Here is a 25,932-nt window from a genome sequence, read left to right as displayed (position 1 = left end):
TTTTGATTTTCAAATTTTTATTTCAAAAAGAAAGGATTCTTATGATACAGTTCAAGGAATTTTTTCTTGTTGTTATTTGTTTACATTTTTTTTGGCAGCCATTAACAGCCAAAATGATTTTTTTGAATTGTTGTTGTTATAAAACTAAGGACTAACAAAAAAGAAAAACAAACACCAAAAGCACTGGATCTCAATTGAAATTTGTAAGAGCCTTTGAACGCGAACGGAGAAAGCGATAAAAAATCGAGGAGGCCACTGGTACTAAAATCTTATAAAAAATAAAAGATAGATTCGTTTGAATAATTTATCGAGATGGAAGTTAAAAAGAATTTCAATCTTCAGTCACAACAGTGATTCTTGAGGAGGAACAAAGAATTGTTCAGACACTTCTCCCTATTGTTTATATTATACCTCTCTCTTTTTTTGTAAAAAAATCCTGTTTCTCCAAATAATTTCTGTATAAAAGATATTCACATAATGCAAAAAAAAAAATCTCTAAGGGTAGAGAATTTCCAGGAAATAAAAGTGTATTTCTAGGAAACCCTTTGTCTCATATATAACAAATTATGATGATCACTTTCATTTTCAAGCTCAAATTTAAAAAATCTCCAGTACTGTCAATATTTCAAATACATCCAAAGAGGAAAGATTGACAGATACTTGTAACAGCAAAGAGCTTGAAATTGTAAATGTACCAAACCAAATCTGATTAAAATCAAAAACTAAAAAAAAAAAATCACTAGCCAGTTTCATAATTACTACAGAAAATGAAGAGGAATTATGTCCTACGTAACTTGACGAAACTGACGTTAAAATGATAATTCATAAACTCAACATGATTAAGGACACGAAAATATACATCATCTCTAACGAAAATAAAATCCATTTAAGGGCCTAGTAATCTATCAGAGTACTAAAGTCTTATCTAAAAATACGTAGTCTGCGTTGGAATGAAATTTTGAAAAATTCTTCAGCCAATTTAACACTGTGAAGAGCGTTCGTTATAAAGGCTACCTTTCAGTCTCAGCCTCAGCCTCGCTTTGATCTACAGGAGTGTCACACTCATCATCAAGTCCGATCATCGCATTTTCTATAGCGTCGTCTATCTCAGTATCAACCTCATCAAAAATCGTCGACGTTTCATTCTCGTTCGTTGTCGGGTTTTCCGACAATTTCTCGGTAGTGGTTTCGTCACTCGTTTCTTCGGTATCTTTCGTTTTCGTTGTTGCCGTCGTCGTGAAAAGATCATCGTCCACAATTTCGCCTTCCTCGCATTCGTCATCCGACTTTTTCGATGGACTTTCCTTTCCCGAAGTCAAATCCGGATTTGCTTGTTCGTCGTCGGCGAAACCCAAATCGCCGTACAGCAGCGCATCCTCGGTGACATCATCAATTTCGTCATTAGCAGTGACGTCATCATTGTAATCCAACTCCAAATCCTCGTCACCGATCGAACTTCGTTTTCGTTTAACTTTCTCGGGAACGACAGTTTTCGTGGGCTTGTCTTTATCTTTTCCCGAGTCGTCAGGTTTTTCGTTTTTCTTCTTTTGACCGACTGATTTAGATTCGGTTTTATCAGTTTCGTTTTTGGATGGAGAAAGGGAATCTAAATAGAAAAGAAGGATAAAGATGATAAGAGGACCGGTGAACTATCCTTTAGAAAGGAAAGGTGTCGCACAGCATCAAGTCCCCAAAATGCACTTTTTTCGGTCTCTCTTGATCAGCTTGACAGTTTTAGGGTAGAAATTTTAGAATTTTAGTTGAAGTGAAGTTGTTAATAATAGAAGACAGAAATGCAAGCTTTTAGCATGAAAAATCTCTTGTATGAGAGTAATAAAACCTTATTTTCAAAATTTCAATAGTCGGACGATTTATCTATACCAGACACCTTATCTACTCTCGGGTACCTAATAGCCGTCCCCTCGCTAATTAATTTTTCGAAAATTTTCCACCCAGGACATTTTTATTCCAACCCCCCCCCGCTTATTAAGTTTTGAGATTTTTTCCAACCCCCCGGCTATTATGTACCCGAGAGTAACCCGGAAGTCAGCATTGAATAAGCTTCACCTTTTTTCTTTTTGGAGACTTTTTCGCTGTCATCTTGCTCCACCTCTTTCTCTTCACTTGAAGAACTCTCTTCTTCTTTACCATCGCCTTTCTCGTTTTCCTCTTTACGTGCAGGTGAGCTGTTATTACTGCTGCTAGCTTCTTCATCGCTCCCATCCTTCGAGTCGCCACTGTCCGATCCATCGTCCTGAGGAAGGAAAATTACAATTCGTTATCTATTACAACATAGTCAAACGTGCGCACCACACTAGGCTCAACTTAAGATATTTTGTTATTCTCAAGCCAAATTGTAACATTTCAAATATTTAGTTTTAGGTAGCAAAAATCTAAATTTTTGAAAATTGCAAAAAGCACCCCAAGATATTCACCCAAGGAACAAGTGTGCAAAATTTCAGCCAAATCGAACAATTTTTGAAGTCTCCAAGCTGCCCCAAAGTTTTCGGACGGACATACAGACATTGTCAGATTCTAGCTCAACTGAAGTTGAGAATAATAATAGTGCTGCTTAAAATTTAAGGATTACAAGATAAACAAGCTAGATGCTGAATGGACCTACCTGATGATGAAAGTTAGATAGCAATGCGAGGAGAAAAAAATCAGTCAGAAAATATAGCGTTTAGCGAAAATGCATACCGCAATAAATTCATCATTGATTGTTGATGGGGGGAGAGGGAAGGGTTGTAGGGAAAAATTAATAGAAATTTCTGGTCGCAAAAATCAGTTTTATTGACAATTGAATCATGCTTGATGGTGAGCATTGTTATCAATAATGTTTTTGTGTGAAGAACATAGAAATACAAGGAAAACATATAATGAAAATCTGCAAAGACGGCGATTTCCGGCATTTTCAACCGGAAAAAATTTTTTCTCAAAAATCGAACTTGGCCATGTTTTGAGCATTGCAAATACGCATCTTTCTGCAAAAAATCAGAAAAAGCTAAAGATGAAAATTCGAGAAAATGTAAAAAAAAACGGTTTTGCGGCATACTTCTGGCATTTTCGGCCGGGAAAAAATATTTTTCGAAAATCGGGCTCCGTCACATTTTAGGTATTGTCATTTTGCATCAGTGTGCAAAATTTCATGAAAAAATATAAAGTACAGCTCGAGAAATTCAAGAATACCGTTTTTTTTTCCGGCGGAAATAGGCTGTTCCGGCGATTTTTAGAAAGTTCCGGCTTCAAAAATCACTTTTATTGACAATTAAACCATGCTTGATGGTGGCATTGCTATCAATAATGTTTTTGTGTGAAAAAACAACGAAATATAAGGAAAAAGTCCAATGAAAATCTGCAAAAACGGCGATTTCCGGGATATTTCCGGCATTTTCAGCCGGAATAGAATTTTTCTCAAAAATCGGACTAATCCATGTTTTAGGCATTGCTAATACGCATCTTTGTGCAAAAAATCAGAAAAAACTAATGATGAAATCTCGAGAAAATGCCAAAAAACCGGTTTTTCCGGCATATTTCCGGCATTTTCGGCCGGAAATGATTTTTTTTCGAAAATCGGGCTCCGTCACATTTTGGGCATTACCATTTTGCATCTTTGTGCCAAAAATTAGGAAAAACTAATGAGCCAATCCCGAGAAAAGCTAGTAACGAACGGACGAACGGACGAACGAACGAACAGAGGTTAATTTATAGGACCTACAGCCCACCGGGGTAGGTCCAACAAGTTAAATTCTCCGGTAAATATCAAATATGCATAAAATGGAATTCCAAGTTCTGTCGGAAGTATTAAGCGAGATAGGTGCTAAAATCAATATAACTACCAATTTTGTGCTTGCCCATGCAGTCTAAAAAGGGCTAAAGTTGTATACAGAACCAAGTAGCTCAGGGGTCATTTTTCAATTACCTCATTGCTGCTCTCTTTTTCTCCCTTTTTGTCTTTACTTTCACTTCCAGAATCTTCACCTTCTTCCTCGTCTTCACCCTCGTTCGCTTCCTACAAGTGATGAAGTGATGAAGTAATAGAAAATATTTTGACAGTTTTCTAAAAGCCTTGAAGGCAAGCTTTGAAAGTTTATATTTATACTGAGACGAGAAATTTAGAAATGAGCATTATGGAGGAGTGTACTTTCTATTCATGTTTCAATAATAGTCGAACGTGCGCAACGCACTGGGCTCAACTTCAGTGGCTTCAAATTATTCATAGGCCCAATTGTAGACCCCCAGATATTAAAACCCAATGAACAAGTGTGCCAAATTTCAACCAAATCCGACCAATTTGGAGGCCTGTAGGCTGCTCCAAAGCTTTAGCCTCGTTTTGGCGAAAAACTCGTCCCCATGCCCCAAAAATCAAAATTTTTGAAAAATGCAAAAAGCACCCCCAGATATTCACCCAAGGAACAAGTGTGCCAAATTTCAGCCAAATCCGACCTTTTTTGAAGTGTCCAGGCTGCCAGCCTCGTTTTGGTGAAAAACTCGTCCCCAGGCCCCAAAAATCAAAATTTTCAAAAAATGAAAAAAACACCCCCAGATATTCACCCAAGGAACAAGTGTGCCAAATTTCAGTCAAATCCGACCTTTTTTGAAGTGTCCAGGCTGCCCCAAAGTTTTAGCCTCGTTTTGGCGAAAAACTCGTCCCCAGGCCCCAAAAATCAAAATTTTCAAAAAATGAAAAAGACACCCCCAGATATTCACCCAAGGAACAAGTGTGCCAAATTTCAGCCAAATCCGACCTTTTTTGAAGTGTCCAGCCTGCCCTAAAGTTTTCGGACGGACATACATACATACATACAGACATTCTCAGATTATAGCTCAACTGAAGTTGAGAAATAGGATCTCCTCCACAGATCACATTTTACAAACTACTTGTCTCAGACGATTTTTCTGTCTCAGTATAAATGGAACTTATGCTGCAACTATAGTCCGTCAATGGGCGAAGAGTTATGCTAACGCTATGTACAGATTTGGCGTGATCAGTTTCCATTGGTTGACGAACTACAAAAACGACAGAAAACCTGCAAGACTTAAGAATCCAAATGCTACCCCAGCGGACGAATCCGTTTCTATTAATTGCGGCCGTTTACTGAAAAACATCAAAGGATTCTCAAATAACCATTTTCAGCTAATTCATCCATTTTAAAGCCTTTTCAAAGGTTATGTTGCCAGAAAGTAATGGAAAGTGAAAGGGCGACTAACCTCTTCTTCCTGGTCAGATTCGTCTTGATCTTTCTCCTGTTTCTTTTTCTTCTTTTTGGATTTCTTCTTGTGCTTTTTACTCTTCTTGCTGTGTTTCTTGTGCTTCCTACTTTTGTGTTTACGTTTCTTCTTCTTGCTCTTCGTCTCCTCTTCATCGTCACTGGAGTCCGCCTCGCTCTCGTCGCTGTCTTCTTGTTCACGCTAATGATAAAAGAAAGAAACAAATTATAGCTTGTTTAATGATTTGAGCTACTCATATTTTGCCAATAGCAATCTCAGCCTCATACCACATACAATCTTATTATATGTTTCGTAAGTTAGTGAACAAGACTTCTAATAGCAGAATAGCCGTTAATTTCAGATAAGAAACTTAAGTTTCATAAAGAATAGGACCAAATTTTTTAAGGGTTTTGAGAAAAAAATGAAAAGGGAATTAGTCAAAGGCAGCAACACTTTATCAGGAGGTTTCAATTATGAAAGTCTGGAAAAAGTTAATCTCGAGTTCATTGATAAAAATTACCTTTTTCTTCTTTTTCTTGTCTTTCTTCTTTTTGCTTTTCTTTTTCCTCTTCTTTTCTACCTGATGTTCGCTTGCTTCTGAAGAGCTTTCCCCACTCCTCTCTTTCTCTGAGTCCAATATTTGTATCACGTATCCCGTCTTGTTTTTCTTCGAGGTCGAAGACCGGTGTGACCGAGAATCTTCTTCTGTATCTCGTTCACTTGTCGTTGTCGTAGTGTACCGACGTTTATCGCGACGATCATCTTCGCGTTTACGTATCTGCCGCTGTTCGTCTTCGTATTTCTCCCGCTCCATATCCTTTCGTATCTGCCGTTCTTTCTCTAGCTTGCGTTCTAGTCTCTCTTTATCTTTCAACGCTTGACGTTCACGCTCAACCATTTCTTCCTTCTCTTTCTGTAGTTTATACATCCGTTTCTTTTCACGTAATTCACGTTCGTACTCTTTTTCACGGCGTCGATTCTCTTCTTCTTCCTTCCGTCTTCGTTCACGTTCTCTGTCTTTCTCGTGTTCTCTACTTTCCCCACGTTCCCTTTCCCGAGATCGTCGACTTTCAGGGACTTTCCGTGTAGAGCGGGACGATGTTTCTTTCACGACACGTCTACTGGTTCGATCATCGCCAGAGTCACTCTCGTCATCAGAGACGCCTCCTCTTTTCCTTCGATCTTTGGCAACGTTCACTTTACTTCGGACGTCTGACGACGAAGAATGTCGCTCCTCATTTTCTTTTAATTGTTTCTTACTGGCATCACTTATCGTTTTCAATTTGGAATCACCACCGAGCTTATAAAAGTTTTGATCAGGTCGTTTTCTTTCCTTATCGCTCAACAAACTCTTCTTGTCGATTTTCTCTTTCGATCTATTATGAACACTTTCTGTTTTATCACTTTCTTCCGCTGATTTCGCCGAGGCGGCCGATTTCCGTCGTTCAAGGATAGCCTTTTCTTTGGCTTTCTTTTTCAATAAAAGGTATTTCTCCATCTTACGCTTTCTCTCTTCCTTAGAATCTTTTACGTCCTTTACACTCTTAGTGTCCTTTGCTTCATTAACTTTCTCCAAAAGTTGTTTCTTCTCCGCCTCCTTCTTAGCTTGAACTTCAGCTAGCAGTTGTTTCGCCTTTGCAGCACTTTTATCCGCCATTCGTTTCTTGTGAAGCTCTTTCTTCTTATCCGGAGTCATTTTCACGACTACTTTTGCGTTACCGACAGTCCGTTTAACAAGTGTCTTTTCAGAGCCTTCCAATCTAACCTTTTTAACCGAAGGAGACTCTTTCTTAAGAACAGACTCTGTTTTTTCGTTTGCTTCTCCAGCATTTCGAGTAATAGTCTCCGAGATGATCTGTCCGTCTCTTTTCCGTTTAATAACACGCGTCACTTTCTTTTTAACTACAATTTTCGTTTTTCGTTTCGGCTTTGGTACGGTCTTTTCGTTCTCTTCCGTTCCTTCCTTTTCGACTTTCTCCTTACCTTTTTCCACAGATTCACCGTTTGATTTCTCTTCTTTGACATCTTCCCCGGCGCCGTTTTGATGCTCCAAAGGAGGAGTGTTCTCATCAGTTTCTATCTGTTCTTCAGCCTCCGCACCTTCCAGCGCGAGTGCGTTTTCAGCAGGTGCTTGATTCGGTTCGGGTGATTTCTCATCATCTACATCCACTTGTTGTTGCGTATCATCATCATCAGGGGTCGGCGTTACACTATCCCGTGCTTCTTGTTGTGTTTGCTGTTGAGTCGTTTCTTTACCTAGTTTTCTCAATTCTTCATCGAATTCCATTTCATTATCAAATTCAAACTCATCCACCTCTCTCTTAATCCGATCGGGGATACGTCTTTTCTTATCGGCCAGCGTACCACGAGAACGTTGCTTCACAGACGTATCGGGTTGACTGTCCTGTGATGAATCACGGTGACGACGTTTCATCTTGTCTTTTTTACGTTTTGAGGATGATTTACGTTCCTGACTCGAGTCATCAGCAGGTGAATCATATCGTTTCTTAGAACCATCGCTTGGTGATATACTACGGTACCGCCTTCTACGTCCTCGCTTATCGTTCGGGCTTCGTGGGGAACGGCTACGGCTTCGATGACGAACAGGCCTAAAGGAAAAGTAAAATATATCGATCAAATCGAATTTGCTGAATGTAATTTAAAATCTAGAAAGGGAAGATGAAACATCTATTAATTACCTTAAGGGAAGAAATTTTCTCAGAATACAATTTCGCGGTTCATAGCTCAAAATTCTCAAGTTTCACGGAACCTAATTTCGCAGTTTTGCCCTAAAAAGACTCATTTTGAATATTATCTTTTAAATCCAGGGAATGTCCGTGTTTCGCAGAATTTTCACGAAAATTTTTTTCCCTTAAAGTAGTAAAGGGACACTCCACATTTGGTGCAAATTACTGTTTTCAATGAAATTCCACAAATTCATTAAGTTTGGGCATTTCATTACCTATTCTTAAGTTGCATTTTCCATTTGTAGAAATCTTCCTCCGATAGTAGATTTTGTTTATGTGCTGCAGCGGCAGCAGCTGCTGCTGACTGTTTCATTGCATTGCTGTGAGCTTGCTGAGCAGCGTGTTGTGGTGGTTGGTTGTATATAGGGCGGTTTAGTGTGCTAAGATCAACGCCTGGCTGTTGCAGAGTGTTGACAGTATTGATTGTTGGTGGTTGGGCAATGTGGATCTGATTCAGACCTGGAGCCGCTGTAATGAACCGAGGTGCAGCAACAGGGACAAGCCTCTGTCGAACAAATTGTGCTCCAGGCTGGAAAGGCAGTCTGTTGAAGTAGAGAAAAATGTTAAAATAACACATATTATCCAAAATCCAAAACATTCACTTAAATTTATAAACGAAAATTAACTTTCCCGAAATGTCATCATTTGGAATTTGGTCCATTTTAATTTATTCTAACCTAACTAACTAGGTCGGAGAAAATTTTTTGGAATGATTTGAAACTTTCAGACTTTTAATAAAATCTTATAAGAAATCTTGTGCAAATTTTACATTGTGCACCCCCAGAATAGTGGAGGAGGAAGGGGTTTTGCTGGTGTTTTAGGTTGAAAATTTATAGGTGGGATTTGGAAATTTTCAGGTTTTAGGTGGGAGAAACAAGTTAAGGCTGGGACTTGGGAGTCTGGATTGAATGTGGAAATTTTAGGGTTACGTGGGACCTGCCAGGTACCTGGAACCCCCTTGCACACTATGTTTTAGGGGCCATGGGTTGCCTAGATCATGATTTATGAATTTATTGCCAAACATGACATAAAACCCAGCAAAAATTACTTGAAACTCCAAATTTTGACACGTGAAAAGTATTGAAGATTTGAATTTGAAAGTTAATTTTTGAAAATAACGACGTCATCATTTTGTGACAAAAAACCGGCAACCATGTTATAAAAACACCTTTTATCTTTTAGAATCTTCAAACTTGCAAACATAATCTCAATATCTTTACATATTGGTTCGACTGTGAGAGACATTTTTGTAAATCATATATTTTAGCTTCTTTCCAACAGGTAGAAATTTGTGATGACGTCATCATTTTTTTCTTTCTGGAAGTTTGTGTCATGATGGAGAACACCTGTGCCAATTTTCATGGCCATAGCTCTGACGAACGGTCGATTCAATTTTTTTTAATTTTGGCGAGAACTTTTTGGCAAATCTACGATTTTTTCAATTTTGGCGAGAACTTACTTTGGCGAATGACAGCGTAAATCTGTTCTACCTTATTGGAACTAATTTTTGCGGGAATTAATTCTGGCGTTTTTCGCTGTTTTTCGTCAAAATTGCGAAAATTTGAACGAATTTAGCGAATTTCGAGTTCGCTCGCCAATTTCGCCAAATTTAGTTCTCACCAAAATAAGTTCCCTTAGCTACCCCCTGGGGTTACAAACGCTTGGGGTTGATAGGGTTAAGAAAGTGGAAACTAATTTATGCAGTTTAAGTTATTTTGGACATCATTTCTTTCTTAATCCTTGGGTTTTTTATTTTTTAGTGAAAAATTGCCAAATTCGTAATTCACTAATATTCGTAATTTTGCCAAAAAACCATTAAAAAGTGATAATAACTTCCTTTAATAACGTACATTCCAAATACCAAGAGTGTTTATCCAGGAGAGTCTCTTTATAGAATTTCAGCCAAGCAACAAAGTATGAAAAACCTCACCCCAGGACCCCTAAAATAAAAACTATAATTTGAATTTTGCTTACTGAACAATCCTTGGTGCTTGTTGAACAATTGTTGGTTGAGCTGCAATAACTGGAGCAAATCCAGGTCGTGCTGTTCCTTGAACATTGCTGTAAATGGCTGTAGAAAAAGAAAATAATAATTCACCTACAATCAGTGTCGAAATATTTGAGGTTTATTGGATTGTAGGAAGCCTTATCAGTCTTATTGGAACATTATTGAGCTTTTAGATCCTGAAATCCTAAGCTCCTTCTTAGTGGAATGGCTTATAGTCACTTATGAAATTTAGACTTCTAAACTTAAGTTATTTAAATTCTGACAATATTTCAAAGAAGTTTTGGCAATTTGAACAGGACAATTTGAACCTGCTCCACAGCTGAAATGGGACCCTCACAGAGCAGACTTTGACAAATCCAGTTGCCCCTTTGAAAAATGCTCCCTTTTTAGATTCTGGTTGTCTGCAAGAAATTAATATCTTAACAATGCAAATATCTTAACAATGCAAACATCTGACAGTAGTAAACATTTTCAGTAGAGCCTAATTTTCAAAATGTCAAATATACAGTTTAAACCTTATTGTATCAAATATTTATGACAAAATAAGCCTTGTTTCTTTAACCTTTCCAGCGCGCAACTTTTTAAATTTTCACGCTGTCAGCGCGCAACATTTTTTTCAGAAAATAGACATGTTCAGTTATTTTATCATAACTCAAGAACTAGGAATCTTTAGAAAAAAAGTAAGGTATCCCTGAAAAGCTAATTAAATTCTACAACTTTTAGACCAGGTACCAATCCAAATAGAATATTCCAACAAAAATGGTAGCATCACGTAAACCACAGTTTTTTTTCACGTTTTGCGGTAATGTCACTTTTTCTGCATTTTTCACTTCTAGAGCAAAAAAAAGTGGGGGGAAGTTAATTAAAAAATCTGTCTTTGGCTATTTATCAATCTATACATCATTTTGAAGTAATATACCAAAAATCAGCATCCAGAAAAATCTGTATGTGTCACACCAGCCGCCCAAATATCGGTCACTTTTGCCAAAAATCACGATTTTCGGCTAAAAAAATCCAATACATACAATTTTGAAGTATTTTGATGATAATCTGTTTCTAGAAGCAGCTACAACATCAAAAATGGTGTAAAAGTATTTCCCAACTATCTAAGCAACACTTTCGTCCAGTATTCTTAGCTCCTGAAGCTTTGAAGGGTATCGGCTACCGTGAAACTAGATGGCATAGTCGGCGACAGTTGCAAAGTTTCCAAAAACCGTAAGCCTTTTGAGGCAAACTCATTGCTATCAAATCTGGTCTCTTTTGACCATAAGGGATGCTAAATGTCATCATAATAATTCCATGTGGCTGTTATGTGGTTCCTACTATCATTTTGATCCATATAAGCTGTAATCAGGACATCGTTATGAGCCAAGAATTTCGGGGATCGATCGACCGTCGCTGGTGCTTGGAGAGGAGTGAAAGAAGTAGTGCAATTCAACATAAATCCGGCTTTTTCAAATTCTTTGTGCCCCTTGAAATATATGAGGTGCAGAAAACACTTTTGCATTGGATTTGTCAACTTTCCATGCTCCAACCTGAAGAAAAAGTAAAAAGTACTGTAAGTTTGGGTCGACCCGCCTATGGTTTGTCGAGAAAAGTGGTCAAAATGACAAATAAATGGAATTTTTATGCTAAAACAAAACAAAAAAATAGGATATACTTATGGATTTTTTGCCATTATAAAAACAATGTTTCCATGAAGAAAAGTGGCCTAAACCAGTCAAAAAATCCAAGAGCTTTAGCAGTAAGTTTGAAAAACCCATTTCTTGGTCGCCATCTTGATTCAGTGTTTTTCTCTACTTTTTCTACGAAATCTGCTGCCTCACCACGTGATCAAAACATTACATCACCATATATCAAAAGAAAGCTTAGAACCTCTACTTTCCGTTTTTCTTTACTTCTACGGCTAGCAAAGAAGCCAATGGGAGAAATATAGCTTGGAAGATCACTATGTCAAAAAGACGTGTATACACGTCTGCCGGAACGTATGCTCGACGTGTATACACGTCTGCCGGGCTGAAAAGGTTAAGGGAACTTTTTTTGGCGGGAACTGATTTCAACGGGCAGCAAATATCATAATTTTTTTAAATTTTGGCGGGAACTTATTTTGGTGAATAGTGATTTTTTTAAATTTTGGCGGGAACTAATTTTGGCGAATGACACCGTAAATCTGTTCTATTTTGCCTTATTTTGAGCAATTTTGATGAATTTCAGGGGTTAGGCAAGGAAACAAAAATTTTAATTTTGGGCGGGAACCTATCTTTGCAAATTTCGTCTAAATTCGCCAAATCTGTCTAAATTCGCTAAATCCGCCAAAATTAGATCCTGCCAAAAAAAGTTTTCTGGTACAGAAAAGCTGCCCTGGCTTTGCAGGCCCATAAAAGCTAGTATGAATAGGTTAAAAAGTTCCTTCTACATAATTCCCCTCAATTTTCCCAATATGGCAATTAGGAAAAAAGAACTCCTCTTCCAATGGCCAGTTATACGTACATAGCAATTTAAGAGATTTATGGCAAAGCTCATTTTTACCTGGACCTGCGGTTCCACGAAAATGTGCTGCAGTTGAAAAGATGTGATGGGCAGAAGCTGGTAGTGATTGCAGTGGAACTGAGGTTGCAGTAAGACCAACCTGAAAGCAAAAATCGTAATGAATTTGATAAGGAAACTGAAGGTGAGGAAATTTTATAAATACCTAGAAAAGCATGATATGAATGATAAAAATGCTTCCAAAAGATAGACAGCTTTATGCCTGGAAATTAACCTTATTTCATTTTTAAGGCCAAAATTGTGTTCAATCAAAACCCATAAGAATGAACAGAAACGCTTAACAACTAAGGTAATGATTTACAAAAAAAACATACACTAGCAGTAGGGAGTGCTGTGGAAGCTGCAACAGTAAGTGCACTTTGTTCGACAGTTGGTTGTTCCACTTTGACAGAATGTTTTGGCGAGTCAGTTATGCTTCCAGCAGCTTCAGTTGCAACAGCTGGGGAAGGTACGTTCATGTGAGCGGTACCATTGGTTGCATCATTTGAAAGTTCACTTGGTGGTACAGGTGAATCGACAGGTTCGTCTTTTATAGTATTCAAAGGACCATTTGATTGGCTAAAAAAATTATTGCAGGTAATGTTCATTACTTGGGCATTTTAAGCAGCTCCTGGAAGATTAAATTAACTAAAATCAGCGAATCCCTATCAAAAAAAGGTTTTGTTTTATGAATTGACACTCTCAATTGAAATTATTTTGTGACTTGTGAGCTCCAGGATATGATAATCTGTTTACCTGTTAGCCTGAGATTGCAGTGCAGTATTTGCATTCATAGATTGTTGTACTGTTGATTTCATTTCAGTTGGCTTTTGATTTCGGAAATTACTAACACTCTATTAAAGAGGAAGACACGATATAAATTGAATTAGCAAGACACAAAAAGAAAACCTCATCCTATTACAGCTTTGTAAAATTCATCTTTCCAAATACTTACGTTAAGTAGAGGGCAATAGTTCCTGTTATATAAGTGAAATTTTCCAACAAAGTCTTAGTTTCAAAATTGGTAAAGAGGAGGAAAAGACAGTTTCATGACTCACAGTCCGAAGGGATTTGTTGCCAATGAGGTTATCAGGAGAAGTTGTTTCACCACACATGCAAACCAAATCGTTTTCCACAAGATACGTTCTAATACCTGTAAAGAAAACGAACATTTTTGGTTGAGGTACAATGTGATAAAACAAGAACACTATGTATTAGTATTATATGGAAAGTTCCACCTAGCAGGCCATTTTTCATGCCCTTTAAGCGTCTGGTTCTCGGACGCTGCCCCTCTTGAAATTACTAAAATATTGGTAAAAACAGCCTTTTTAGTAGAAAACACTGAAAACACTGAAAAAAGTGCCCTTTTTGGCCACCAACAGACGCTGCCTTGCCTTTCTAAAATATGACTGGAATTGCAAATTTGTTTTTAAACAACAAAGAAAAGCTCATCTAAATTTGTATATAAATGAGTCCCCCTTTGACCAAAATAATGTTAAGTAAGGAACTAGACAGATAGTAAAACATACATTCGTCACAATAACTAACACCACAACATGGTGTCACTACCGCATCTTTGAATAGTTGTTTACATAAGGAACATTGTAGATCGCTTGGTACTTTTGTCTGATCCACTATTTCACTTGATACTGTTGGTGTGAAGTTGGTGTTGCCTTGTATTGATCGGTAGCTGTCCAAAATTTCTTGTCTAAAAAAGGTAGAAATATTATTTTTAGTAAGTAGCTTTTTTAGGTCGGCAAAGACAATAAATTTCCTATAGTTAGTTTAACTATTCTTAATAATTGTGTTAATGAGTTTTATGTTTTATAAAGAGAATGGAATGAGGCTCGATTATCATGTGTTATCAAATGGTAACACAATTAGATTAACCTTACAAATAATATTTTTCCTCTTTAGGTCGGCTTTGCCGACCCAAAACATTTAGGGCTGAATGGTTACATAAATGGTTGAAAACTCATAAAAAAATAAATATATCAAAAATAAAATTCATGAAAGTGAATTAAACAATCAAATTGAAACGAAAATTTTACAACTTTTTAGACATGGAATTACCTAGAGATATTTGCAACAATACCTTGTATACTCTCATGAGTATTAGTGCAGTTATCTCTACTTTTAGCTTTTTTATAAATTTGATAACATTTTATTTTGAACGTTTTACTTGTATATGCACTGATGATGTTTTTTAATAAAACGAAAAGCTTATGCTGAAAAATATTTGTTGAAATGTTTTTTGAATAATAATGAAAGTGAATTCATCCTACTTTTTTCGAATTTTCAAAAATTGCTTTTTGAAAAATTACAACTTTTTTCCTTATCTTAGCTCATTCACTTAACTATGTAGGAAACTTGTATTTCATAAGGGCAGTGGCTGTTGTTTGGCTAAAATGTGATACGAAAAAATAAATCTGCTCACTCTTGTTTCATTTTCATCATGTAATATTCTCTTGGGATGCCAGAGGGTGCACGTGCAAACTGTTGCTTGTTATATCTTGGGTCCTAAAATTTGAGTTGAGAATTAGCTCAATCTTGTATAAAGTGGTTTTTAAAAGGTTACTGGGAGCTCCCTGTTACTCAAGTTTAAGTTACAAAGTAAACCAGTTTATAGTTTCTTACTCCTTGAGTGGGGCACTGCCGTACAAAATGTCCTTTTCCACCGCATCTGTAGCAAACATAGCTTGGAGGTGCTTTTATTGACTTTTGATACCTGAAGTAAATAATATTTTAAAATTCAGTTTAGAGGATGTAAAATTATTCTAGTTTCACTATAAAAGAAAGATTTGCAGAAACTATTTACTTATTGTGTTTGTTGGGTGTTCACCGTAAAAAATGGTTTAAAATACATTTTGTTTAAGATTTGTGAAATTATACAAAGAATAAAATAACTATTTCTATGGTTAGTTTTAAATTATGGCAAACAAGGAAATCCACTGGTACCAAAAATGAAAAAGAAACATCAGAGCAGTGTCTTACGATGTGTGATCAAATCCTGAGCCTTGTTGCATCATGACAGCTTTGATTTTATCATCTTCCGAGGCTTTAGCATCAGCTAGGTTTGCAGTCTATGAACAGAAAAATCAATTTCGGGGCATGTTACACATAGAGCTAGGTTTATATAGAAAAGGGTGATGATTGCTTATGAGCAGTAGTTATTCAGAGCGACAAAAGATAAAACACAATATTGGAAAGCAGGGTCCCAAGGAAAAAATAAAGCAGCAACCTAGAGCTTAAATTGTTTGATAATATGCCTGAAATACTAATAATAGTACACAACCCTATTTTTCCTTGGGACATTGGGTACTACTTACCGTAGATAGCTTTGCTAAGGCCATTTCTGTAAGCTCTGCCTCCTCCTATGTAACAATAATAGAACATTTAAAGCAATAAATCACTGGGTGGTGTGTTTATTTCTCAATTCTAACTAAACTGTCATATAACTTTGAACTAAAACTGATTATAATAACAAATATTTTCCAATAAATAATTTCATATTAATAGTAATACAGGTTCAAAAGATATTCAAAAGCTGTTTTGTTATCATGCAAATTAGTCATTGTCACTCACAATTTTGTCACACTTTCTTAGTTCTAATTCTATAAGTATACATTTTAATATTAATGACATCTTAAACCTGCAGTAAAAACTTAACAATACGTTAAAATGAAACCATTATTGAGTAATATGTTTGACCCTAAACCGTTAACTTGAATAGCTAAATCTCATCCAATTGAAAAAGCTTAATACTTTATATGCTTGTTAAATTTATCAGATTCTACACTTTAACGGCTGACCTGATTACCCAAGTTTATTTAGTTTGTTGAACAGAACCATGATAGTACACTAACCGTGTACATTGCTAAATGAAGCCTTTCTATTGAAAGTATGAATACACAGTATTATCTTAGAAATTATATTTTATTTGAAGAAAGTGAGGGTCCTTTCCTCAGGGGTTGGGGGGGGGGAGGGTTGTGGTGGTTAAGCAATTGAACCAGGGGAAATGACAAAGACATATCATTGAAAAATCAATTCATCATCCCTTCCATGGAACCTAATTTATCTAAAAAGATAAAAAATTACCAACAACAAAGGCTTGGTGGCTGGTGGATTTTAAAATAACTTTACTGGGTAATTATTGCCTTATCAAAAATTAAAAAATAAAAAGCGGACAACTGCCTGACAGGACTAAGGTCAATAATCACATTTTATTGGTATGGAACACTAGCTTCATCATGCTTCAAGAGGTTGTGTACCTGTCTAAAGAATTCCTTTGAAAGTTTCCAAGTTTCCAATAAGAATGTACTCGTTCTTTCAATTATAAGAACTAACAAAGGTGGGGTTAGGTTTTGAAAAAAATAGCATACTTTTATAACAGGTATTGTGTCATTCGATTAAGGTAGGATAAGAATATTTTCAGATTGATCGCAAGAGACCAGTACTTAACTTTCTGACTGACTAAAAGTATATTGTAAATATATCTAAAGAAAAACAAGGTTTATATTCTGGCACTTTTACCAGTGATAAAATCATATATAAAATGTCTTTCTTTTTAATAAAAATTATCCAATGCACATAAAAAGAATCCTTATCATAGGAAATAAACTTTATTATAATAAAATAACACCACTCATTAGTGAAAACACTAATCATGGGAAATGGGGATATGAGAATGCTCTCAAAAAATCATGAAAATGAAAATTTTGTTATTGACAAAAACAAAATCAACACTTATTCTATTTTGAGAATTGTTAATTTCTTCAGGTGGAACCTTTAATTGAAAAGAGGCATTCCCTAACTTGCCACATCGGATTGTTATACATTTTAAAAAGAAAATAAACAAAGAAATTAAAAGATTTTGAGCGTGGACATGAAATGATAGCACCAGGATGTTGCAATAACGCGAATTCATTGAACAACATCGGTGTTGAAGATCTACCTTGGTCAAACCGTCAGTCCTATAAAAAAACAAACAAAAAATAACAGATTAATATAAGAAGGTTAAACATAATAGATTTTCAACCATCTACACTTCCTTAATGGTATTAAATTTTGTGTATTACAAGAAATTTTTTTGAGGAAACGTGTTTCGTGTGTATTAAATTTCACAATTTACTAAATTGGGCATTTTCAAAAAGTGGCAATAAAGAAAGAAAATGACTGATTTCACTTGAAACACCTCATTTTTGGCCTATTTTGATTTTTTTTTGCGTTTATTTAATTTCACATTTTTAAAAAATTTAAACAGTATTAAATTTTGCGGAATTTGACCTAAAAAATTGCGAAATTAAGTACCCACAAAATTTTGTAATACGCAAAATTCAATACCATTAAAGTAATGCATTTTTTGGAAAGATTTTGAGATTCACAAAAATTAAGTAACCAGGGAAATTCATCAGACACAGTGATTGGGAGTAGGTCTAAAGATTCAAGTTATACTAGGTTCAAAATAGATCAATGTTAGTATAACTTTCGCAAATTTTTTGAAATAATCTCACCTCAAAATAACATGTATGGATGGTATTGGAATAAATAAGGCTACAGCTTTTGATTTTGAAATTCAAAACTTTTAAGGAGTGAAATTTGCAGAAGGAAATGTACTTACACATCTTCAAGTCTTTGAACCGGTACACGTCGTACCACAACAGAAGAATTCTTTTGAACCATACTCTCATCCGTATTGTAGACTGAAAATAAAATAAAGAAGTATGAAATTTACATATAAGTTGGAGTGCAAAAGACATTGTTTCATTCATATTACATTTATTGTAGAATAGGTACTTTAAATGAAAAACACGTAAAACTATTTTTTGCTTGGCACATTAAAGTTACATAAAATAAATAAGATTAGAGAACTACTTGCAAAAGCTAAAAAAAAGTGAGTGAATCTTGTCCACACATTGCCCTTCTTGTGAGGAAAATTAATGGTAAATAGTAATAAAAACTAGAGAAACTAACAATAAAATTCTATGTGAATAACAAAATCAAAGAATTATCATTTCCTAAATATAATATTACTTAAAATACTTCCTTTGGACTTCCTTGCTAAGACATGCTTGGAGCTGTACTTTAATCAGATTAATTTTTGCGATATTTAATTTCAATTTCTTTACAACATTTTCCCCTTTTTCATAAAATCTGCAAGATATGCCATTGAAAAATGGCATATTGGATTAAATGTTGAACTGGTTTGGCCTGGCCTAGAAATTCAAAAATTAACAGATTTCCAAAATTAGATCTACCTGAATTTTTTCAAAACACTTGTCACATGAATAAATTCAGAACATTTTCCATTTTGCAAGTTTTATGGGTTACAAATTTACATCTTATATATTAATACTTTAAATGAAGTATATACCTTAAGTGGATAAATTTTGGCGGGTATTAATTTTGGCGAATTTGGCCAAATTTAACAAAAAGATAATTATGTGAAAAATCACAGCTTTTTAGTGTGTTTTAGTACATTTTTGAGTAATTTTCACCCATTTCAGTGTGACAAAATTTCCAATTCGCCAAATTTTATGAAATTGATCTATCGCTAAATTAATTTTTTGGCAGAAATGGTATTTTGGCCAATTGCCAAATTAATAAATCCACGCCAAAATTTATCCACTTAATGTAATTTGCAATGTGTCTTTCCATTTATCACAATTTCCAAATATAGATTCCAGGTCATTCTAAAAAGGAAGAATTTTCAGTTATCAGAAAAATCTATCATTTTCATTGAAATATTGTCACTGCTATTTTATATACTGTTTGTTTTCCCAAAAATCTTATAGAGCTGAGAGCAACCAAAATCAAATATGTTAAAGTACAAAGAATTTGAAACAATATACTGTATTTAAAATGTGCTAAAGTCTGTTCCAAAAAGAAACTGTCAGTCCACACAATATTTTGATACATTACACTTGAGGGGGAAAAGATATTACCTTATTACCTGAATATAAGTATGGAAGTATCTAAAGGTCTTGAAATTAACTCAACATCAAATTAACACGTGTAAACTTCAGAGTGGCAATTGTATTGATTTTTTAGATTTAAAGACAGAAGAATAAAGTGCAAGATGTTGTATAGATTAGTTTTAGATAGTCTATGGATAAAAAATAAAAATAAAACTAAACTGAAACATAAAAAATGTAACATAAAGACTGACATAGGTTTCCATTTAGGGTTCACAGGGTTCACCCTTAGGTCCCCTCATCCCACTTTTCTGGTATGCCTATTTTTATATCTACTCTTGAATCTTAAATTAAATCCTTCTTGGATCAGAAGGCAATTTTTAGGCTACTTGGAAGGGCTTAAAAACTTTTGATAAAAAAGAGACTGATTGAAATTTTGCGTCTGAAATCCTCCAAATTTTCCTTTCGCAAAATTTGCTCCAAACATAACCTGAAAAAGGTCCCTCACTTATCAGCCAAACCCCTTATCTTATTCAACAGCCCCTAAGTTTAAAAAATGTTCAGGATTTTTTACTGCTCACAGAAAACTAGTTCTAGCCAATATAAATAAGATGTGTAAAAATGATTGAAAATTACAGAATAAAGACAGAATAAATACAGAAAACTTGACCCGAAACTGAAATTTCTCATGGACCCAACCACCCAAAATTAAGAAGGGGAATACCCACTATGTTGGTGTTCTTATAAAGGTACAGTCTGGCCAGATAGCTTATTGGTATATTTCCCGTGTTCGAGGAAACGTTTTTCGCATGTAATAAATTTCGCGATTGCCAGTTTTTGGAAATTTTCAAGTGTATTAAATTTTGCGATTCACTAAATTGGGCATTTTCAAAAAGTGGAAATAAAGCAAGAAAATGACTGATTTCACTTGAAATGCAAAGTGTTGGGAATAAAAATACCAAAAATAGTAAAAAAACTAGTGACAAAAATAGTAAATAAAGTGTAACAAGTAAATATTTTTGATTTTCGGCCTATTTTGAAAAATTTAAGCGGTATTAAATTTTGCAAAATTTGGCCTAAAAAATCACGAAATTAAGTACCCGCAAAATTTAATACCAATAAGGTAACCTGTGTTTGAGTAATACAACAAAGATGCACACTATTTTTTTGTTCAATATGATGAGCATTATTGAATGGTATTAATGGCAACATAGTTTTGTCTTGTTTTGAATGGGCAATTGAAATTCAGGTAATCTAAAATGCACTCCTGTAGTTTTTTTATGTAGTAATTTTGCATCAGAAATCCCCCAAAATTTCCCTTTTGCAACATTTCGTCAAACCCCAACCTGAAAAAGGTCACCCCCGCTCATCAGCCCAACCCCTCATTTTATTCAACAGCCCCTTAATTAAAAAAAATGATTACGACGCTAGGAATTCAGGTAATCGAAAATGCACTTTTGTAGTTTTTTTCCAGGCTATTTCAAAAAAGATTTGGTGACCTATGGTCTTCCAAATTCAAGAATCGAGTTATAGCTTTGCACTTAACAAATAATTTTAAAATCAAAAAATGCAAAAAATTTCACACAAAATAAAAGAATCGAAAGACATCTTTGTCATGATGTGAGATCAAGGGCCCAAATAGGCACTTTTTTATATCTTGATTCTAATTATTGAAAAGCTTTTATTTCTTACTAGTACACAAAATCAAAATTAATCTTCTAATGCCTTTTGTTTTTCACTCTCTCAGTAAACACAATTATACCTTAAGGGAATTAACTTTCGCGGCAACTAATTTTCGCAAGACAGCTTCCCTCGCGAAATAATTAAATTTTTGCAGGACTTATTTTCGCGACTACCTTAAAGGAAGAAATTTTCGCGGAATTTAATTTCGCGAATCAAAGTCAAAATAGCAGATTTCGCGGAATTTAATTTTGCGAATGAGCCGATTTCAAGAGTTTCACGGAATTTAATTTTGCGATTGAGAAATTTCAAAAGAATTCTTTTTAAAGAGAAAATGTTTCTGATATTTTTCATTGATTTCAAGACATATTTCAGTCACATTAACAAACTTTAACAACAAAATTATTTCTTCCGCAAAAATTTCTTCTCGCAAAAATTTCTTCCCTTAAGGTAACTTCGACTGTAAATTTTCATGGGGATTTAATTTCGCGAATTGGTGAATTTTTTCAGATTTTCACATTTTTTGTTAGTTTGATTACTAGATTTTATGTGTACAGTAGAGTCTCCATAACTCAAACAGCTACGAGGAATGAATTTTTTTTCGAATTACAGAGACATTCAAGTAATGGAGACTCGTTTAAGAGAGCTTCTTAGCTGAAAGATTTTAAGTGTAAAAAAATAATTTTCGTGAGGATTAAATTTCGTGAATTTAGAGAGAGAGAGAGAGCAATTAATCCACAAATGCCGACATAAAAGTGCTTGCTGTACTAAAGAACCCAGAATGTTTTGCTGACGCAGATTAATCTGAATTAGAAAGGCTGAATTATTTTTGTCATCACCCCTGCAAAAGTAAAATTATTTTATAACAAGAAAATTATGTGCTATCGGGAGGTGTTGTTGCTATTTTACATTACACCCCCAAATTGAAGCTTGTGATTTAAAGTTATTAACACCAACCCATTTTCTATTAGACACAATCAAAGTCAACCAAAAACCTCTATTTTGAATAATTACTTTCTAAAATGATTGTAAAAACCAACAGGTGGGAAATTGAAATCCTAGAGGGAAATGTCAACATTTGGATTGTTCTACAAAATACACATGAGTTGCTTGAGAGAATTCTTCAAATAACTATATTATTGCTCTAGCAATGCTAGAGCTCTTTCCACCTGCCATCTTGAATTGTATGCAAAAATAGAGGAACTAAAAAGCTGTGTTTGGATTTAGTTGGAAAATATGCAAAACATATGCAAGTTTATACAAAGATTAAAAAGACAAAAAAGCATCTTCTAAAAGAAATATTATTATCCATATAGCGGTCATTAAGTAAGCCGTTAAAGGTTCAACCGGCGGGCTGTATTGAAAGGTTTTGTGACTCAAATTGTCATACCCGCGCTGAGGAAACTAAAGCGCCAGGCTCCAGAGGGATAAAATATCATTAACGGCCCGGGTATAGGGCAATAACGTCATTTGCGGCCCGCTCGGAATTGGATTGAAGTCGTTGCATTGAAGCGAAGAGACTAAACTTACGTCAGAAAAAAACACTTTTTGGTCATTTGCAGCCCGCTCGCAAGGTGCTAAAAATTTGTTGAAGACATTGTATTGAAGCGAAAAAAATTTGTTGACGCTAGAAAAAAACGTTGTTTGAATGTCCGATATGGATAATAATAGTAATAGCATTAAGTTTTCTTTCGTTGATGTCATTAATTCTGCCCACGTAGTTTGATTATTCGCCTGATAGTGTCATTTGGGCCCGACACGAAGCGGAGGGCGCAAATGGCACTATAGGGCTAATAATCAAATTGCAACGACCTCAAACTGAACGCTATTGTTATATTATAATCATTAGAACAAAGATGGAATTTCTTAATCCAAAAAGAAATATTTACAGAACAACAAAAGCCTTCTAGAACTTTGGTCTTAAAGACATTGCATATTCTGTTTTCATGAGATTAAAAAATCCAACAAGACGGAGTACACGCATCAAACTTTCAAAACACGCAAACTGAAAGCAGTAATTATGACGTCACACATTCAGCGGGTTCAGATCAATGTTTTATTTGATCGTTTGGCAGTTCTATTCCCAGGAGAATAATAATTTAGTTGCCGTCAGCCGAATAAGAATTATTTTTTACCTTTGCGGGTGATTTTTCTGCTTGAGTTAATGTCTAATTTCATGGTTTTTTGAAGTGCTTGTTCTAAGAGATGAGCAAATTTGATTATTTCTAGTTTTCAAAAGAAGCAAATTAAATCTTTCTTCTACAAGATTAAACTTTAATATAATGTCAATTATGGACTTAAGTTTTATATTAATACTTTCTTTTTGCATACTTTCAAAGGGAATTTTACCACGGCATTTCAACCACAATAATTTTTGCATACAATTCAATATGGCGGATGGAAAGGCGAAAAGGTCTATTACTTAATCTTATTTCAAGGATCAATCGAGACTCACATCTACAATCTTTTTTGGTCTTTTCATGGTCTAACCTGGCCTGGAAGGGCTTTCCAAAAATGTTGTTTGATTAATGTCAACAAACTTCTATCAAGTATGGTTTTTAAGTTCGATTTTTTTAATTGAACTTATCAAACTTTACATTTCGCAGAATTTGTGAGTATTCAATTATGGATTGACAACTAAACTTAGCCGGACATTAATCAGAAAATTAAGTTTGATTAAGAATACAGAGTTCAATTGGTTTAATTAATTACGTCTGAATTTATCTAGTTCAGCACTTAAGTCATACAACGTTTAGTAGTGCTGACTGCGCACGCGTCCAAACAATTTTCCATTGTTTTGATTTTAGTGGTCGTGGGAAAATACGGGGGAGAGCGTTAAAAAACGGTAGGTAAAAATTTGGTTTTCATGAGGAAACTCGGCAGAAAAACGGTAGGTAAAGAACTCCTTTTAATCATAGCTTCTTTTCCTGTTGATGAATTTTTGTAAAATTTTCAGGAGAGATCCATAAAATTATCATTGATATCATGTTCAAATATATAAGTCATTCTTTTTAAAGGAAAGAAAAAAATTGACAATGTTTACATTACTCTAACCTTCCACAGTACTAAAGTGCGCATTTTTACCTACCGTTTTAACGGTGGAACACGGTGGAGGAGGCGAGACTTCTAAGGGACCCTTGACAAAAAACTTTCAAATTTTTTATCGGCATTGGGCCGATAAGCTCCAGACCCCCTCCCCCCTTGCTCTTATCGGCCAAAATTTTTGAAACCAACTTTTACATCTTCGAAAACACAATTTTTTCCAATCATGTCCGCCATCGCGTTGATCTTGCCTTCCCACCAGTCTTCGTTGAGTTTTTTGTCTATTTGCACAACCATTGAGTTTGTTCATACCCGCATTGATTTTTTTAATCAAAACGAAAGTTAAAAAGACGCGATGAAGTTGCAACATTTCGAAGGAAATGGCAGCACGCTGGCCAATGAAAAAAGAGTTTTTTTATCAAAGCTAATTCAAAACTGTACTTTTAAAGTTGCGAATTTGTGCGCGAAGGTGAAAGCAAGTGAAATTGTATGCTTTCAGTGGAAATTGTGGACAAAATCCAAAAGAAATTGGCTGAAAAGATTTTCGTCCCAATACTTGTTTTTTTCTCGATGTGTAGTTGGACTCCCATAAAAAATTCAAAAGTTTTTTGTCGAGGGTCCCTAAACGGTGTATTGGTGAATCGCATTTGATTCAGTTCAATCAAGATGGCCTGGGAGTTTATCAAAGTGGAACAAAGAAAAAAAAACATACCTTGTAAGACGGATATAGGTCAACAAAATGATCCAGCTCCATGTCTCAGCCAATTTTTTTATCATATTTCACTGAAAAAAATCATTAACTGCATGGGCAGTCTTTTATTAGATATGAGACAAAACACAACAAAAGATTTGCAAAAAAGTGTGACTCAATCTCCGAGACACGTTCAGAATTATCTTTTTTTTTAATCTATTAATTCGTATTTACAATAATACTATATTTAAATAATTTTCATTTAAAAATGTACAAATTCCAATGTTTAAAAAGTTTAATAAAATATTATAAACTTTATCACAATAATAAAAAAAACTACAACTATCTAAGTCTGTAACCTTCTTTTGAAGGGCAATGTGTTTTTGGCAATTTTGGTTTAAAAAATCAAATCTAGCTTAGTATCAAATAATCAACAAGGACACTTGTTGTGCAAGGACATTAAAACATTCTTACCTTCTTTAGTTTGGGCATTAATAATTTCCAAGGTGTAATTTGGCGATTGAGCAATCTTTTTCTGCTTCATTATTGCTTCTCTAAGTTCACTTAATGATATAGCTTGACCATCAAAGGTTATCGTGTCATATTCAAGACTACTTCGAAATTTGTAGTGTATAGAAGACATCTTGTTTTCAGGATTCTTGATAGTATATTTCGTTAATATAATATACTTCCAACTCTTTAGAGTTTCAGTTCAATAATTTGAGCTACCCTTGTTGGGCGCTTAAAGTTTATTTCAATCAAATAACATTGCGAAAATGTCGCATACGAACTCTCGTCTTTGAATAATTCGTCAGGCAATCGAAATCGAAGCGGGATTCCAACAACTCAACGTCACCCAGCCAACTTCTGCTTTGAACTTTTTGACTGCAAATCCTCCACAAAGACTGAAAAAATACTTCCAAAGAAATACTACTGAGCCAAAGAATTCAGTAGTGGTCGAGTTTACTTCCGATAATCCAACAAAAGTCTTCTATAATTTTTTAAAATTTAATAAACTTTCTTCGGTTAATCTTTCTTCTTCGAATTTTGGTTAGATTTGCGTTTCCCTTCCGCACGGCAATTTTCAGAACAAAGGCGCAGTGCATGATGGAT

At 35.0% G+C, this 25,932-nt stretch overlaps 1 protein-coding gene across 1 annotated transcript; it reads right to left on the bottom strand.

The window, feature by feature from the left end:
• On the bottom strand, positions 1-25,925 carry LOC136811991 (E3 ubiquitin-protein ligase RBBP6-like). Its single transcript, XM_067068595.1, has 19 exons — positions 25,294-25,925; positions 18,113-18,194; positions 17,447-17,465; positions 15,822-15,866; positions 15,487-15,575; positions 15,130-15,220; positions 14,930-15,012; positions 14,022-14,200; positions 13,551-13,645; positions 13,249-13,346; positions 12,828-13,071; positions 12,496-12,595; positions 9,933-10,029; positions 8,174-8,500; positions 5,732-7,820; positions 5,212-5,412; positions 3,923-4,012; positions 2,068-2,254; positions 1-1,606 (listed from the first exon to the last, which is right to left on the bottom strand). The coding sequence occupies exons 1-19, from the start codon at positions 25,460-25,462 to the stop codon at positions 1,011-1,013; spliced, it is 4,881 nt and encodes a 1,626-aa protein (XP_066924696.1). The 5' UTR covers positions 25,463-25,925; the 3' UTR covers positions 1-1,010.
• Between the last annotated feature and the right edge of the window lie 7 nt (positions 25,926-25,932).

Source organism: Clytia hemisphaerica, unplaced genomic scaffold (assembly GCF_902728285.1).
Source record: "Clytia hemisphaerica strain Z4C2 unplaced genomic scaffold, Clytia hemisphaerica genome assembly, whole genome shotgun sequence".
Classification (NCBI taxonomy): Eukaryota; Metazoa; Cnidaria; class Hydrozoa; order Leptothecata; family Clytiidae; genus Clytia; species Clytia hemisphaerica.
This window is presented reverse-complemented; position numbering and strand designations above follow the sequence as displayed.

Coding starts and splice junctions, on each gene's coding strand:
- LOC136811991 (XM_067068595.1), bottom strand. CDS start 25,462: ATGTCTTCTATACACTACAAATTTCGAAGTAGTCTTGAATATGACACG. Junction 13,072..13,248: donor CTGCAATCTCAGGCTAACAG/GTAAACAGATTA, acceptor TAATTTTTTTAG/CCAATCAAATGGTCCTTTGA. Junction 10,030..12,495: donor TCGTGGAACCGCAGGTCCAG/GTAAAAATGAGC, acceptor CTTTTTCTACAG/CCATTTACAGCAATGTTCAA.